Source organism: Muscardinus avellanarius (assembly GCF_963383645.1).
Source record: "Muscardinus avellanarius genome assembly, chromosome: 5".
Classification (NCBI taxonomy): Eukaryota; Metazoa; Chordata; class Mammalia; order Rodentia; family Gliridae; genus Muscardinus; species Muscardinus avellanarius.
The window spans coordinates 70200775-70219770 of NC_137790.1; the positions used below are offsets into that span (position 1 = coordinate 70200775).

The following is an 18996-nucleotide window of genomic DNA, read 5'->3' on the forward strand; positions in this document are numbered from 1 at the left end:
AAACTTGAGTGAAAATAGCAAATAATCAGCAAAATTTGGAATTGTCTGTCATTCAAAGCAAATTATATTCAATGGATGCAAACATGAAACTAGATTCATTTTTTTTTTTTGAATGGATCGATGAAACACAAAATCTTTCACTTCATCCTGGACTTTTTCATGGACATTCCAGATGAAGATGCTAGGGTAGCTAGTCAATTTCTAGCTCTATTTTCTTTTCTAATCAACTTTGCTCAGTTTTTTGTTTTTGTATTTCACAACTCCCAGAACTTCTGTTTAACCAAGAAGAACTTTCTGCATTCTGTGTGCAGCGACGCTAGCTTCGTCTTCTGAGTCAGATTCACTCTGGGATGTGGAGCTGTGAGAGGCAGAGCTGCAGGGGGAAGAGCATTCTGGCGAACACAAGTAGTGCATCAGTGGGAGGCGATACTTCCCACAGAAGTCCACAAATTTAATTTGTCTGACACAGCAGTCAAAGTAGACTCCTAGAGGGAAGAAGGAATATAAAGTAATTATTACAAAGCCAAAAGCCACAGTTTCTTTTTCAACTCTTTCTCCAGCATTCCAGAGAAATGTCATACAGTTTTCTCTTTAGTGAATCTTAAACAGCAGAACTAGTAGTCTTCTAGAGCACTGTCTATACAAATATTGGAAGGTCTTAGGGATGATGATTTGGATGCAAAGAAAAGGACAGGAGATTTATCTTAAAGAAGCTGGGTCAGAAAGGATACTGTTTACTTAGCAGCTTTCCCTGGGTGACTTGGGGAACAGAGGGTGATGGAGGTTACCAGATGTCTAAAGGGCTCTTCTTCCACCCTCCAACCTACCTCCTTGGCACTACACTACACTCATGAGGCAAAACAGGAAAAAAAAAAAACAAAAAAAAAAACCAAAAATAGCAAAAACAAAGAACCTACTTTCTTTATTAAAGTTTTAAAGAATTAGTTATTATACACAAAATTTGAAGGAAAGAAATGGCTTTTGGTAGCCTGTTCTTATATACTGACTGGGATAGTGAAGAACTAAAATGCCATCTCACACTGTCCACAGGTCATGAATCTGCAGGCTGCAATGCTGACTCACTGATGATCTGACGCAAAACTCTCGCACAACTGACTAAAGCTAGTACTCAGATCTCTTGATGTGCCTCCAAGTTTCAGTTGATCTTAAAAAGATACTGAATACGTCTCTAATACACAAAGGCCATCAATGGTTGTAGTATAACCAGAATATCTAGTATTTGGGTTCCACTGCTTCTTTGAAGAGTAATTTTAACCTTTACCTAAGTTCCCCAACTATTGTGTGTTTATTACAGAAGGGACTAAAATGAAAAGATGTGGTCCAAGCAAAGAAGAAATAATGATTTCTGCTATTTTTCCCTCTTCTGATACATCCATACTAACCTTGCATAGTTTTTACTTTAAACAATTTAAGAAAGTAGATGTATTAAATAAACTGGTCAGTCAACATGCTGATAATAAATCCCCCAAAACATATTAGCTTCTTGACAACAGATGGAAAGTTACTATAAGCCAAAAAAGTACCAGACTATCCTGTCATTTGTAAGATCTCAGACTATACAAAAGGAAAATATCTCACAGAATAAGAATTACTTTTAACTTACAGTTCAATAATGAATCTAAGGGTGAAAAGGTCTAATGGTTCATTTTACATACATTATCTCAAATTTGAAACTGGTAATTTTTTGGGGGGGTGGTACTGAGAATTTAACCCATGGGTAGTCTCCCACTGAACTACACCTCCAGCTCTTTTTATTTCTTATTTTGAAACGGTCTCACTAAGTCACTTGCATGCTGACCTCAAACCTGTGGATCTTGCTGATTCAGCCTCCCAAGTGCTAGGATTATAGCCATACGCCACTGTACCAGGTTTAAACTGATAATTTAAAAATATTTCTTAAAATTGTATTAAATAAATCAATAAGGCATTTATTAGAGAAAAGAGAAACCTTACAGAGATCAATTTTCAGAAAAAAAAAATGGATTCAAAACAGACTAGATTTAGCCTGAGGTCTTGGTGAATGCTATCCTGTTTTTCCAGTGAATGCTAAAGCCAATTCAGGAAAAAAGGGCCACAGAGGAAAGGGTTGTGCACTTTTAATGAGACTCAGAACTATAATCTCTACTTCTCAGAGCAGGTAGCCAGAAATAATCCAGAGTATGGTCTTTTTTGTTTTAAGCTAAACCATTTCTTTTTTAAATTTTGTAATAATCTTTGAGGAAGTTAATCATTTTCTCTCCTTTTAGTCCTATAACAGAGACTAAAGAAAAATCTCACTTGGCTTTTAATTATCATTATGCAACAGTTCTGCAGGATGTACATTTGCCCTCCAACACTACATACTGTTCTCTACCTCCATTCCTTTCCAGGAGCAGTCTTTTATGAGGAAGCCAAGATGTAATAACCCAATATTAGGCACCAATTCCAACCCACATGACCCGGAACTTCAGGCCCTTTTCAAGCCGGTCTGCATGGACCTTTTCACTCTTCTCTCATTACTGCCAAGCTGTCACTTGCCCAACGCCCTGCCCCACACGGTTGCTTCCGCCTTGCTCTCCCACCTGAAAGGACTTCTATCCTCAATCTACCCTCCATCGTACCCTAGTAAAATTTAGCTCATCCGTTAGGAGCCATCTCATTTTTTTGAGACCTAATGAAATGTACGTTCTCTCTTTTGACTTCCACTGGCTTTTTAAAACTTTTGGAATATTTACCTTACACTACCCTACATTCTATCATTTGTTTAATCCCCTCCAAATGCTCTAAATTCAACTATGAATCTAAAAGAATGTTCAAGGGTACATCCTTAAATTGCAATGCATTCAGCCCATTTTCATATATCCCAAGTCAAACCCTTAAAAGGTAATAAAAATGGTGAGTCTAAAAATGCATCCTTTAAATAAACATGAAAGGTATAAAAACATTGTAGAAACATTTTAAAAAATATTAAAAAAATTTTTTTGTGTGTGGTGCTAGGGATCAAACCCAAGGGCATTCTACCTCTAAGCGATACCCCTAGTCTTATTTCTTATTTTATATTTGGAAACAAGGCATGGCTAAATTGTTAAGAGGTTTGCTAAGTTGCTGAGCTTGGCTTCAAACCTGTAGTCCTCCTGTTTTAGTCTCCCAAGTACTGGGATTACATGTGTGTGCCCCTGTGCTCAATCTAGAAACCTTCTAAATAATTAGGCTGTTTACATTTCCTTTGTTTCGCTCATTTTACCACCTTACTTTAGAATCTTATGATTGTTCCAAGAGAGAATGAGATTTCCTATGTCTTTTGTGTTGAATCTAAAAATATTATGCAAATAATTTAGAAAAGGAAGAAGCCAGGCACCATGGCACACCTCTAGTCCCAGTATTTGGGAGGCTGAGACAGGAGGATCTCAAGGTTTGAGGGCAGTGAGACTTTGCTTCAAGATAAAAAATAAAGTAGGGCTAGGGGTATAAGTCAGAGGTAGAATGCCCCTGGATTCAATCTTCAGTATGACAGAACAAAAAGGGAAGGAAAAAGAAAAAAGGAGTTAGGAGATGGAGATAGGGGAGAGGGAGAAAGAGGGGAGGGGGAGAGAAAGAGGAAGAGGTATGCAAGATATCCTTAGAGAATAAAATGTCTTACTTTCTGGTAAAAGGATAAAGAAAGCTGGGTGTGGTGGTATACCTGTAATCCCAGTACTTAGGAGGCTGAAACAGGAGGATCACAGGTTCAAAGCCAGCCTCAGCAGTGAGAACCTGTTTCCAATAAAATATAAAAATAGGTCCGAGGGTATATCCTGGAGGTAGAAAGCCCCTGGGTTCCATTCCCAGTACACCCCCCCCCAAAAAAAAAGATTAAAAAAAAAAAAGAAACTGCCTTTCTCTGAAATTGTAGTTAATTAAAACAACATTTAGATTAAAATTTAAAAACATCTAAGTAAGTAGATAATATAAATGCTGAAGTTACTTACCTCCACACTTTGGGTTTGGGCAATTGCTGGCTAAACTCAAGTACCTAAGAAGATTCCCAGGAAGATCATAGGGAGTGTAGGAAATATTTCGGATCTTAATGGTCCGTGCAGCTAATTCCAGGAGAGTTGGAGGGTCATAGGTTAAATCCCTGACAAAACGAACAACCAATGGATTTCCTCGTAAACTCAGCTCTTCTAGATGAATAAGGTTGAGGATTTCTCGGGGCAGGTATGTCAACAAGTTATTGTGAAGACTGAGAGAACGAAGCGAATGTAACCTAGAATGAAGGCAGGGGGAAAAAAAGCCCAAACCAACAGCATGAGCAAGACAGCTACCAAGAAAATTAAATGGGTACATACGCGTGAGTGTGTGTGTGTGAGCAGTCTGACTTCCCCATAAGAACGAGCAACTACGATTAAGGTCTATGAAAGTGAAATTGAAAGGTGCTAAAATCAGATCAGAGGGCAGTTTTGTAAATGTCATGAAAGGCTTTTGCCTCTGGAATCTTAGCTTAGAATACTTAGAAAATATTCCAATGTGCTAGCTGAGAAGTTATATTTAAAGATTCTGCTTTATGATTCAGATACCTTTTAAAAAAGGGAAAGATTTCAGATGTAATAAAGCCTCAGTGGAACAGAAATGTTTCATTTCAAAAACAAAATCACTAGAAGTCCCAAAAAACTTAGGGAAACTTATGACAAATTAATATTCTATTTTTGATTACACAAAACAAGCTGAACAAATATTTTGATCAATAAACCAGAGCATTTAAAAGTAAAATTAGAAATAACCCAACTCACAGAACACCTCAGAGCTGTACTTATCACATCATTTACTTTGAAAATACCTCACTCTTTCGTATAGCCAAAGCATGTGAGTGAATGCAAGATGATAACTCCTAAGCACAGATTTGTGTGTATATATAAACTGCTGAAAGTACTTACTGTGAAAGCTGAGGAGGCACACTTTGGATTTTGTTGTCACATAATACTAAGTAATTCAGAGAAGGCAGATTTGCTAATTCTGGTGGGATTTCTTTGATGAAGTTTCCTCCAAGATATAAACATTCTAAACTGAAAAAGTAAATGAACAAAAACAAAAAAGTAAACAAACATAAGTTGGACAAGAGACTCTATTGTCTCTACTACAATAAAATTTTCATCTATTCATTCAGCAAATACTTTACTTAAGATTTGCAATGTGCTATTCTGCCTCTAGAAAAAGCTCTTCAGGGAGCTTACACCATCCATAGGCAAGCAGACAAGACACACTAGTATTAGTATCACAAACACAAAACAAGTTCAAAATAAGCATTATGTGATTATACCAAATTAGGAAAAAATAACTCACAAATGACATAGGAGTTAAAAAAGAGGAGAAATAGGAAAAAGTCACAGCAGTTCTCCTTAGAAAAAGCTTCCAGAAAGTGTAATGATTTCCATCATCCGGGCTATGAATTTAGCCCATTTAGATGGGAAGAAAGAGAAAGGTTAGATGGGCATACCATTTAAGGGAAAAGGAAAATTCTTCTTGAACAATCCAGAGACAAGATTACAGAAACTCTGAATTTCATGCTGGTATACTTTGGTTTGATGCATTGATAGGGTGAAAAGACATTAGCCTTTTTTGGAAAAAAGCACAAAACCACATCCGAGGCCTCTACATTTCTTCTTTGCTATTCTTTTAGCAAATGGATTCCTCAGAAGCTGATTATATGTAAAACTGGCCATTACCATGAAGTTAAAGTTCTAGATAATTATTCTACTTATTTTTTTATTTTTTGGTGGTACTGGGGGTGGAACCCAGAGGCTTTCCATCTCCGGGCTATACTCCCAGACCTATTTTATATTTTTTTATTTGGAAACAGGGTCTCACTAAGTTGCTGAGAGCCTCACTAAGTAGCTGACGCTGGCTTTGAACCTGTGCGATCCTCCTGTCTCAGCCTCCCAAGTGCTGGGATTACAAGCATGAGATACCATGCCTGGCTTATTCTGTTTATTATGAATAAATTAACATAGCATATATTGGGTTAAAATGTTATTCTCTGATGACTACAGAAAGACACCTCCAAATATGTTTCCAGGGGTGGCAAAATTACTGTTTTTCTCTCTCTCTCCCCATATATACTTACACACACACACACACACACACACACACACACACACACGTATGTATATGTTAACATATACATGTTTCTTATAATATGTAAAAATAACTTTTTTTTTGCAGTACTGGGGATGGGACCCAGGGGCATTCTACCTCAGAGCTACACCCCCAGCCCTGTTTTTCATTCTTTATTTTGAACAGGGTCTCATTGAAATGCAAAGGGTCTCACTAAGTAGCTGAGGCTGTTCTTGAACTGTGATCCTCCTCTCAGCTTCCCAAATGCTGAGATTACAAGCATGCGCCACCATGCCCGGCTAATAATTTTTAAAGTATACATATGCATATTTATCTTTTCTTTTTTTTGTGTGTGATACTGGGGATTGAACCTAGGGGCATTCTACCTGTAAACCCCACCCCCAGCCCTATTTTATTTTTTTTATTTTGAAACAGGGTCTAAATTGTGAAGAACCTCCCTACATTGTTGAAGCTGGCCTTGAACCATCAATTCTCCTAAGCCCCCCAAGTACTGTGATTATAGGTATGCTCCTAAGCCCCCCAAGTACTGTGATTATAGGTATGCGTCACTTTGCTTAGATCACAGATCTTTTCCATTTTTGTTAAATCTGCTCAGGACAACAATTATTCTTTCAAAACACCTTGAAAATGGGAGCAAAGAGCCTACTAAACTATTACCCAAATTTCTCTGGTAAGAATCATGTGGGCTATCATTATTTTTCCGGTACTGGGGATGGAATCCAGGCACATTCTACCTTCAAGGCACACTGCCAGTCAAATGGGGTCTTGCTAGGTTGCCAAGAGTTTTGCTAAGTTGCTGAGGCTGCCCTCAAACCTGTAATCCTCCTGTCTCAGTCTCCCAAGCACTGGGATTATAGTGTGTGCCACTATACCTGGCTTCCAAGCATTTAAAAAAAAAAAATGTGGTTCTGGGGAGTGAACCCTGGACCGTTCTACCTCTGAGCTACACCTTAGCCCTATTTTTAATTTTCATTTGCAAACAGTCTCACTAGGTCAATGATAATCTCACTGTCCTCGAACCTGCAATCCTCCTGTCTCAGTCTCCCAAACACTGGGATTACAGGTATGTACCATCACACCTGGCTTCCAGGGTATCTTTAAAGCTACAAAATACAGTCCCCAACCAGATGCATCAAATTAGAGTTTGGGATGAAGGAGGGCTGAGAATGACAGATTTTAGAGTACAGGGTACATTTTTTATTTTTATTTTTTGGGTTTTTTTTTATTTTTGGTGGTACTGGGGGTGGAACCCAGGAGCTTTTCTACCTCCAGGCTATACTCCCAGACCTATTTTATACTTAATTTGGAAACAGAGCCTCACTAAGTAGCTGAGGCTGGCTTTGAACCTGTGTGATCCTCCTGTCTCAGCCTCCTAAATGCTGGGATTACAAACGTGCGCCACCACACCAGGCTTACAGGGTCTATTTTTGACGATAAAGCTAAATTGCCCTTCAGAACTATGGCTATTTATAAATCCACAACTAGAATTTGAGTGCGCTAAGAAACCTATTACTTTGCCAATAATTGAGTATTATCACCTGCTTTATTTATTTATTTATTTACTTTATATTTAGTGGTATGGGGGGAGCGGGCAGGAGCTTTTCTACCTTTGAGCTATACCCTCAGCCCTATTTTATAATTTTTTTTGGAAACAGGGTCTAAGTTGCTGAGAGCCTCTCTAAGTAGCTGAGGCTGGCTTTGAACCTGTGTGACCCTCCTGTTTCAGCCTCCTAAATGCTGGGACTACAAGCGTGTACACCACGCTCGGCACACCTGCTTTAACAAATAAAATAAAAAATAAAAACTACTTGATGGTATGAAAAATGGTACCACTCTGTACTTTTAGTCTGCAGTTCCCTAATTATTAGTGAAGTTCAGCATTTTCAAAATATGTTTTTATTTCTATGTCTTTGGAAAATTTCCTCTTGATATAATTTAACCATTTTTCTCATAGGTTAGATAATTTTCATTAAATTGTTGGGAGCTTTGTTGTTAAGTATATGTTCTACATGACTTGCTCTTTGTAGCTTACAGCGTGGTCTTTTTTTGAACTTTTTTGTTCATGGTTTATATGTACTAAAAGAATGTGCCAACCTTGTAAATGGAGCAATTCCAGTTTATAGTTTCGCTTATTATTTTGCTTTCTTACTGGTGTTTAATCTATCATAACCATGGTTTTCCTTCTTTCCTTCAGAGTTCTGTCAATGTCTGCTCTCCTCCTCGATGTATAGAAGCTACACTGCAGGTACATTCAGGTTCCTGACTTTCTGTTGGGGCGCTCCTTAATTCATATAATATTTTTCTTTGTTCCTTTAAGTCTGTCTTGCCCTGAAATCTACTTTCCCTGATTACTGATATACCTACCAGTGTTATTTTTGTTAGTACTTCATTCAATTCAGTTCTACCACTTACCAATGTAAGAACTTAGGTCGGCTGCTTGCTTCTTCTTCTTTAAAATGGAGTAGTATAATATAGGATATAAAATGCCCACCCCCAAAATATGAACAAACACATAAATCTACCATGTGCCAGGCACCATTCTGAGAACTACAGTGTAAATAAGATCAAGTTCTTCATCTGAGGAAGCTTACGCTCTGGTAAGAGAACAAATGCCTGTCTATGATGCAGATAGTCTTGAGGAAAAGGGAGGTAATCAGATGGTAATGAAGGTGATTCTTTAGATAGGGTGCCAGGGTTGACTTCTGAACAGAGATATGAATGAAATGACTGAGGCCAAATCCTTGAGGCCAAAAAACGCTGTGTGTCATGAAGCAGCAGCCCAGTACTTCGAAGATCAGATTAAGGTGGGAACGTGGTAGTAACAAGGTCAGAGAGATGGCCTGGGGGACCAGATCACAAAAGCCTTCTAAGGATTTTGAATTTCCTTTTAGGTATGTAACTTGACTTATACTTTAGAAGGATCATAAATAGCTAGAGAAGTACTGGGGGGAGCTCTGTGAGGCAGGGGTGGAAGCAGGAGGAATGTACATCTTTTTCTAATCTTTTAACTTACTGGTGAATTGTTAATGTAAGCGTAACTCTTAAAACAGGACACAATTTGTTCTCTGGTTATTTGGGCTTGTGTTTCCCACTAAGATATTGTATATCAGTATGTTCTTTACCATTTAGTCTTTCGCTTCATGCATCATTTCCTTTTTCCATTCCTCCCAATTTTCTTGAGCTAGAGATGTTATTTCTGTTTCTATTTGTTGTACTAGGTTTTTGTTTGTTTGTTTGTTTGTTTGTTTTTAACAGTACTGGGGATGGAACCCAGGGGCACTGTACCTCTGAGCTATGCCCCCAGCCCTATTTTGTAGTCTTTTTAAAATTTTTGAAACAGGGTCTCACTGAGTTACAAAGGGCCTTGCTTAGTAGCTGAGGCTGTCTGTGAACCAGGTCTCTGCCTCCCGAATGCTGGGATTACAAGTGTGGACCACCATGCCCGGCTGGTACTAGAGATTTAACCCAGCGGTGTTCTACCACTGGGATACAACTCCTGCCATTGTTAAATAGGGTCTTGCTATTTTCCGGGCACACTGACCTTCAACCTGTGATCTTCTTGTCTCAGCCTCCAAAGTACTGGGATTACAGGCATAAGCCACTGCATCTAGCTTGCTATTTCTATTTTACTAGTAGTTACTCCTTCAGTTTCCTTTGCGTGTTATTCTGTATCAACAACCATCCAGATTTGTCAATATCTTTTACTGATTTCTTGTTCACCATTGTTTTTGGTGTTTATTATAAAGTTTGTTTTTCTTGGACAAGTCCCTTCAGCTGGATGAAGCAGTGGTGCACACCTATAATCCCTTTAGAAAGCTGAAGGAGGAGAATCACAGGTTGGTTTTTTTTTTTTTTTTTTTTTTTTTTTGGTGGTACTGGGGGTGGAACCCAGAGGCTTTCAACCTCTGGGCTTTACTCCCAGACCTATTTTATATTTTTTTAATTTGGAAACAGGTTCTCACTAAGTTGCTGAGAGCCTCACTAAGTAGCTGAGGCTGTCTTCGAACCTGCACGATCCTCCTGTCTCAGCCTCCCAAGCGCGGGATTACAAGCATGCGCCACCACGCCCAGCAGAATCACAGTTTTGAGGCCAGCCTGGGCAACTTAGTGAGGTACTGTCTCAAAATAAAAAATAAAAAGGCTGAGGATGTTGTTTGGTGGTACAATAGTCCTGGGTTCCATTCCTAGAACCACAAAAAGAAGATGTTTCTTCAGCAAGGGCTCGTGTTGGTCTCAGTACTTTCTGATGCTTTTATTTTGCCCCATCAGTCTTGACAAAATTAGCTGGGTATAAAATTCTACGATAGTGGTTACTGTTCCTTATTCTTAGGGGCCACAAGAACCCGAGAGTATGCCTGAAACCAGGGATAGCATTGAATCCTATAATTCATTGCCTTTTCCATCTTAACTAAGCACTTACCATGCTCTGTGGCTTGAGATCAAACAGCAAAACTATCATGAATTTCTTTTTCCTTCTTTTACAACAGCTAAAAAATTTTTTCATCATATATCTTGGTAACAGAGGCATGCAATTTTTCCCCCTTACTAGATCAAGAACTTTAACCTTTTCACTTAAAGGAAGCATTTTATGACCTTACTTTGGTATATCCAAATACCCAGCTTCACAACTCTTGTGTTTTGTGGCCATTATTAAATAAGGGTTACTTGAACACAAGCCCAGAGATACCTTACCCAATCTGATAACCAAGATTTAGTCACTAATTGGCAAAGTATAGAGTCGGTAAACTGGACAAAAGGCTAGTTCACATCTTGGGTGGGTCAGAGTGGGATAGCACCAAATATATTTCATCATCCTATTCAGAATGGGTTGCAATTTAAAACTTGTGAACTATTTATCTCTGGAAGTTTCCATTTACTATTTTAGAATTCAGTTGACCTTGAGTACTGAAACACAGGGAAGCAAAACCACAAACAAGGGGTCATTTCTAGGAATTTTATAGTTTTCATAATTGTTTTAAAACTTCCTTGTTTCATTGATGAAGTTCCTTCCTTTACTTCTCTGAAGTTAGTAAGCATACTTATCTTAATGTCATTTACTGACACCCTTATTATTTTTTCAGGTATAATTTCCTCCATTTCTTCTCTGTCTTTCATAATTTCAGCCTTCTTTGATTCTATAAGCCAACTTGAATCTGAAGTTCTCTTGTTTTAATAGATTAACGACACATTTCTATTTCTGATTATGTAAAGCTTTTCAAGACTGCATGTCTCTCCAGACTCTTAATGCTTAGAAAAATAAGCAGACAAGTAACTTTGATACATTATTTCTTTTTCAAAGAATATCTTGTAGCAATAATCAACTGTCTGGTTACAAGATTGATGTCTCCTACATGTAAGTGCCCAAATACTGGTGGGAAAAGGATCCTGGATGGAGTGTTTTGATTTTACAAGTTAATGCTCAGATACTCAGAAACCCCTACTTTTCAATAAGAGCTACTTGAGTCGAACATTTACAAGTCAAATATCAGAAATTACCCTGGTAGGGGACTCCTTTAATGAGAAGACTACTGGGGGAACAGTTTAGCAAACTTGTAAGTATTTTTAATAACAGATTCAATAGTTAAAAATACAACAGGTAATAGGGTATAGTAGGGGAGAAAAGAAAAAGTAAAGAAAGAGAAGAGTGAATCTGAGGGCAAGTATAAATATTGTCATATTTGCTTAGATTAGTGTCATAGACTGAATGCTTGCATCCTTCCATAATTCGTATTGAAACCCTAACCCTTAAGGTGATGTTATTAGGAGGTGAGGTCTTTGGGAGGTAATTAGGATTAGATGCAGTCTTGAGGGTAGGGCCAACAATGAATGGGATCAGTCACCTATAGTCCTGAGAGGACACGCCCTTTTCTCTACCTTGTGAGGACACAAAGAAAAGACTGAAGTTTATGAGCCAGGAAGTAAGTCCTCACTACACACTGAACCTGACAGTACCTTTATCTTGGACTTCTCAGCCTCCAGAACTGCTAGTAACAAACTCCTGTTGTTTCCAAGTCACTCAGTTTATGGTATTGTGTTGTAGCAGCCTAAAGTTACTAAGATAGTCAGGAGCCAAGAGGAATTAAGCCTTTGATGGCTAGCTACTACTCAATGTTCCCTCAATGCTTTGGGAAGCAGCAGAGGAGGTACTCAAAGGAATGCCAAAGACTAGCAGTTACTGTGACTTTGGCAGAGAAAGATCTTTTAAGTTCTAAAATACAACCATGCCCATGATTTTGAAATGATGTACTATAAATTCTCTTTTGCAATTGATGTGTATCACTAACCAAACTACACAATATTCAACTTACACTGTCAAGCTTATTTCTCACTTTCAAACTCAAATTATTTCCAAAGTTCTAGGAACTTGAAACCTTTAAATGATTTATGGGAGTTAAATTTTGAAAGCTACCCTGTTTCCACACATGCCTTTCTATAATTAGAAAAAAAATATATATAGTTAAATTTAAAGTAAATCTGTAGTGTTTAAGTTTGTGTCTGCCAACAATCTACCACTCTGTTAATCGAGGATGAAATAAATCTATTCTTTTAATGTTTGACAAACAGAAAAATTCAGTGTTTGGCAAACAGAGAAAATAGAAAAATTACTCACTAAAATATTCCTCCTTTCCTTTCTGTTAGGTGTTAACAGACCAATCAGAAATTTGCTTCTTGGAAAGTTCACCTTTCCGATCCTCAGGAATATGAAAATAGGTACCTTTCTTTATTAAGAGGCAATAACCCCACTAAAAAACAAAACAAAACAAAATAAAACAAAAAACAGTAGGCCCCCAGAGTGCCAATAAAATTTAACCACAGGTACAAGTAGAAAATACTTTTTCTTTCTTCATCCAAATAAAGATGATATTTAATGTAATAAAAATGTACCTATTCCCATGGCTGATTAAAGGGAAATCATGGAATTAAAGTGAGACAGGGATATACAAAGAGGCAGAAAACAGATAAACATAGAACAATAAAAATCATACATTTTCTTTTTATTTTATTTTATTGGTGGTATCACTGTGAAACCCAGGGGCTTTTTTTTTTTTTATCTCCGGGCTATACTCCCAGACCTATTTTATACTTTATTTGGAAACAGGTCTCACTAAGTTGCTGAGAGCCTCACTAAGTAGCTGAGGCTGGCTTCAAACCTGTATGATCCTCCTGTTTCAGCCTCCAAAGCGCAGAAATTACAAGCGTGCGCCACCATGCCTGACTCATACATTTTCTTAAATAGTTTTCTTGAAATAGCTTCTCCATAGTAAATCATTTTCAATACTATAGCTTTTCAAAGGATTTTACTTTTTTATTTTTATTTTTATGCAGTACTGCAGATGAAACCCAGGGGCATTCTACCTCCAAGCCACACCCCTAGCCCTATTTTTTATTCTTTATTTTGAAACAGGGTCCCACTGAGTTGCAAAGGGCCTCACTAAGTAGCTGACGTTGGCCATGAACTGCAATCCTTCTGTCTCAGCCTCCCAAATGCTGGGGTTACAAGCGTGCACCACCACGCCTGGCTCTCTTTACCAGATTTTAAAACACATTCATTATAAATCCCCAAGAAACAGGAGTAGAGGTATTATCTCCTGGTGCTTGTCCCCAACTAAGGAAAGAGTCAGAGGGAAGCTGAGAGTCACAGACTCAATGTGTGAGTCTAAACTTTACCATGTTCTATATATCCATTTATCAGGTCACCTGTCTCTTTCCTAATATATCCACCTATTGTATACTAGTTTCAAAACATTCCAGGGCATTAATTTTTAGCTTTTGTTTTGGCAAAACCCTCCTATCTTTATCTTCTAAAGCCACATCAAACAGATGGTTAGCGAGGGGTCACAAACAGAAAAAGAAAGGCATTACTTGAGAAAAGACTAGGGGAAGGTAGCATGAAACTCTCCAAATATCTGACATTCTGGATATCAAACAACACTTAAGCTTTTGTTTACAAAAATGAAATATATTGCCCTGTGGGTGATAATTTAAACTCTTTGTGTCTGAGCTGACAGTAATAAGAGTTCAGTAGAACAGGTAGAATACAAGTATTTTTTTTCAATATTATAAAACAACAAATTTGCCCACATAAAAGTTACACTTATTTGCTGAAGAATAACCTTACATTTCAGTAGACAGACTCTATATCCATATTTTTATGTTTCACACTGATATCTAAATTTACTCCAGGGGAATGAAGCCAATTATAACAAATAAAAATTCCAGCCAGGCATGGTGGCGCACGCTTATAATCCCTGCGCTTGGGAGGCGGAGACAGGAGGATCGCACAGGTTTGAAGCCAGTCGCGCTGGCTTAAGAGACCCTGTTTCCAAATATAAAAAAGTATAAAATAGGTCTGGGAGTGTAGCCTGGAGGTAGAAGGGCTTCCAGGAACCCAGTAACACACACACACACACACAAAAAAAATTCAATATCCACTTATACTTTGGCAGTAATCTTTCAGAAACCTTTTCCCCCTTAAGATTTAGCCACTAGTGGAAAGGATTAACAGGGCAATAAAAAATACCTGAAGACACCCTGCTAAATCTGGAAAGGTCAATGACACCAACTAAGCCAAGAATATTTATCTGTTGTTCCTTCCTGCAATAATGAAGGGTGGGAGGAAAGGGGAAATTTTGATGGATTATATACTGTCCTCATAATTTTTTAAATTGCTCTTTAAGGGGGTAGATAATCTTCTCAATGTGCTAGAATTCTAGATTTGGTTTAAAAAGCAATATGGCATACTTTAGTGGTAGAGTGCTTGCCTAGCATGTGCAAGTTCCAATATTGAGCCTGTGTACACACAAAAGTGCAAGGCACAGTCTACAACATATATAAGAGTTACCAGTGAGACCTAGACAACCCATGTACATTCTGAGAGAAGATGATGTTCTTGAACAGCTATTTAGGGTTTTAGTGACTGAACCTCCACCTATGTGATTTTGAAACTTTAATGCATTATCTTAGTAATGGGTAGTTAGCTGTCTCTGAAGATAGGACAGAACTCTCACTATCACTATTTGGCCTCAAGCAGTCACTAACAGGAAATCGCAGTTTCTTTATTTGTAAAAAAGAAAGAGGTAGTGCACTATTGTAATCCCAGCATTTAGGAAGCGAAGCCAGAAGGATTGCAGTTCGAGGACAACCTCAGCTACTTAGTGAGGGAGGCCCTTTGCAACTCAATATGACCCTGTTTCAAAATAAAGAATATGAAATATAGCTGGGGGTATATATAGCTCAGAGGTAGAATGCCCCTGGGTTCCCTTTCCAGTAACACACACACACACACACACACACACACACACACACACACACACACACACACACACGAGGTGAATTAAATCATTGTCAAAACTGTTTCAACCTTTAGGAATATAATTTTACATGACCCTTTTAGCCTACACTCAGCCAGAGGTTTTTATCACCTTAATCATTACTGATTCCTATCAGCAAAGAGAAATAGAGCATACAACTGAAAAAGAAAATCACTGACGTAAAAGAGTCTACAAATGACCGGAGCCAAAGACAACATGCCCAATCACCATAGATTAGCCAGAAAATCAGGTCAACCAGGCAAACGATGTGGACCAATTTTCCTGATCACATACGCAACAGAACAGAAGATCAAAGATTCAGGTTCTAGTCCTACTTTACCACCATGGAAAATGGGTTTGGAGTCAGAGACTCCAGAGGTCAAATACAGTTCTACCATTTACTGGCTTTGTGATCTTTAGACTTAATTCTTCTGAGCCTGTTTCTTCATCTGAAAAAGTGGAGTACATTACATCACAGAATCATCATGAAAATTAAGAATGTATATTTAGAGCACCTAATGACAGGGCCTACTGCATTGTAAATATTCCAAAAATGGGACTTCTATTTCTTTTCCCTTGTGATGAAAATTATACTTGTCCTGGGTTCCACTTAGTGTATTAAGAAAATTCAAATGAGATGGTTGGAATTATACAACATTTAAAAGGAACCAAGGCCTCTCAACTTTACCTGTAAATCTCTCTCCCACCCTTCTATTCTTATCTATTTTATGTGCCCTTAGAATAAAACCCAAACTTTACCACAACCTTCAAGATGCAACAGGGTCTGACTGGTCCAAATGTGTATTTGGCAAGTTCCCTCTTGTTCACTTTCTAGTACAATGCCCATCTTTTAAAATTTTGGTAGTACCCCTTCTTACCTCCAGTCTTCTCATACATTCTGCTATTTTTCTACTTCAACTGGGCAAATAGAATTAAGTACCCTGTACATTTTTTTTTGGGGGGGGTAACTGGGAACAATCTCAGGGGCATTCTACTACTACATCCTGGTGTTTTTTTGTTTTTTACTTTTTATTTTGAAAAAGGGTCTCACTATGTTGCTGAAGCTGTCCTCACAACTACCATCCTCCTGTCTCAGCCTCCCAAATACCAGGATTACAGGGGTGTGCTACCATACCTGGCTCCCCTAATCTTCTTAACTCTATTTTCAAAAGTTCAATTCAAATGTCACTTGCTCAAGGACCAAAATAAGACAAGTCCCTCTGTTTTCCTGTCTTGAAGCACTCTGTATGTCTTCAGAGGATTTATAGCTGCTACCATTAAATGAGGTTTATAGTGAATTGTTTGACACCTGGCTCCTCTGCTCCAGGGCAGCAGAATTATGCATCCTAGCATTAAGGGTAGTGCCTGACACATACAAGTACTCAATTCATATCTGGTGAAGAATAAATGAAGGGACAGCTTGTTCAAATCCCTCAACTGGCAGATTAGGAAGCTATGGTTAGGATATGGCAAATGACTTTTGCTTAAGGCTTAAGAACCAAGAGTTCTTATTACCAGGCTAATGGTCTTCACCACACTTAATTCTGAGGTTCCTTTCGGCCTTAACATTCTGTTACCTCTGAAAATTCAATAAAACAGGTGAAAATATTTTACAGATGGAAGATACTTCTGTGCCTTACTTCCCACTTGTCTTCCCCTCTCCCGCAAGGCACCTTTATTATTGTTTTTCTACTTCCTCCTTCCATTCAGTTCGACATACCTTTACCGAAAAATCTAGTATATAAGGCAAATAGTTCCTATAAACAAAGAATTATATGCAATGCTAAGATGAATGAGGTAGAGGGCCAGGACAGTTCAACAATTAATAGCTGTCAGGTAGTAGTGAAGAAGGTATTGCAGAAGTGACTTCTGGGATACGTTTAGAAGAACCAACACGAGTATGCCAGGGAAATAACAGTCCAGGCAAAAGGAATCGCACACGTACTAAGACTGCATCCACTCAACACACGTTTAGTGAGTGTCTGCCAGTGCCAGCATCTGCAGCCTGCTTCCTCAGCAAAATGGGAAAGTGCACAGCTCAATGAACTCTACAAATGGTACTCAGTATTGCTACAGAGAAAAGAGATGGAAAGTGAAAAGCAAGGGCCGGATAAGAGCTCTTTGTATGCCGTGTTAAAAGGCACCTACATGGATCTACAGGCATGGAAACCAGCTAAGACTTTTTGTGCAAGTTAGTGACAAACTCAAACTTCTATCTGTTTAAGAGTACCTGTCTGCCAGGCATGGCGACACACGCTTGTAACCCCAGTATTTGGGAGGCTGAGACAAGAGGATGCAGGCTTGCAGTCAGCCTCAGCAACTTAGTGAGACCCTGTTTCAAAATAAAATAATAAAGCTGAGGATGTAGCTTAGAAGTAGAATGCCCCCGAGTTCCATCCCGAGTAACACATACACAGCCCCCACCCAACCGAGGCCAGCCCCCAGATCGAGAAATAAGACAGCAAAACTGCTCCGAAATTCTGCACGGGACACAGACAAGAACCAAACACTGCGACACTCGCTGTGCTATTCTTCTTTCCTACACCCCGCGGAGACGGCCGGGCAGTACAGAGCGCTCAGCAGTTCTAAGGAGAGCTGCAGGACAGCCACACGTGACAGAGCCCGGGCGCAGGTCCAGCAGGGGCCGCTCACCTCTGCAAGTTCTCGATCTCGGCCGGGATGCTCTGCAGCTGGTTGCCGCCCAGGCTGAGGGTCTGCAGCGCGCGCAGCTCCAGCAGCGAGGCGGGCACCTCCTGGAAGCAGTTGCCGCTGAGGTTGAGGACCTGCAGGCTGCGGCAGAGCGGCGACTGCGCCAGGCCCTTGGGCAGCGCGCCCGGGCCGCCCAGCCGGTTGTTCCTGGCCAGCAGCGTGCGCAGGCCGCTGAGGGCCAGCAGCTCGGGTCCCAGCGCGGTCAGGGCGTTGCCGCTCACGTCCAGCAGCTGGAGGTGAGGGAAGCCGCTGCCGAGCGCCCGCGGCAGCGACACCAGACGGTTGTGGGGCAGCAGCAGCCGCAGCAGCGCCTCCCGCGAGCCGCGCCGCTCCTCGCTGCGCGCCTCCAGCTCCGACTCCAGCGTCTCCATGGACACGCTGAGGCGGGACCAGTTCAGCTCGGCCTCTCCGGCTGAGGCCACCGCCGCCACGGCCTCCTCCATCCGGGCGGCCGCGCGGCGCCTGCCTGGCGCGGGCTTCTGCAGCCCCGGAGCTCGGCGGCGCCCCGGAACCCGAGCGCCGCGCGGCAGAGGAAGTGGCGTGGCGAGCGGCTAATCCGTGCGCCCGGCCGCGTCACGTGACGCCTCGTCTGGGTGCGCGCGCCGCTCGGGGGCGGGGCTTCCCTCGTGGCGCGCCGCGCGGCCCTGCGCCCAGGCTTCTGCGCCCCGCCGAGCTCGGCGGCCGCGCTTTATAGCGCGTCCCCGGACTCCAGGGCCGCCTCGGTAAACAGCCCAAGGTCTTGCTGACCTGGCCTTAAGGTTCGTGCGTCAGAGCGCTCCGCCTTCTTTGTCTTCGAAGTAGAAATGGGGCTCCTCGTCTCTAGTCGGAGAGAACACAGACGTGGTAGCAAATCCCAGGAATTTAA

The 18996-nt window shown here is 40.3% G+C and overlaps 1 protein-coding gene across 1 annotated transcript; it reads right to left on the bottom strand.

The window, feature by feature from the left end:
• Positions 1 to 276: 276 nt before the first annotated feature.
• Positions 277 to 18574, bottom strand: LRRC58 (leucine rich repeat containing 58; the record flags this gene model as incomplete). The annotated part of the gene is made up of 4 exons (XM_080696370.1): positions 277 to 485; positions 3969 to 4246; positions 4914 to 5042; positions 18075 to 18574. 4 exons carry the CDS (start codon positions 18572 to 18574, stop codon positions 277 to 279), a joined length of 1116 nt encoding a protein of 371 aa, XP_080552496.1.
• Positions 18575 to 18996: the final 422 nt, after the last annotated feature.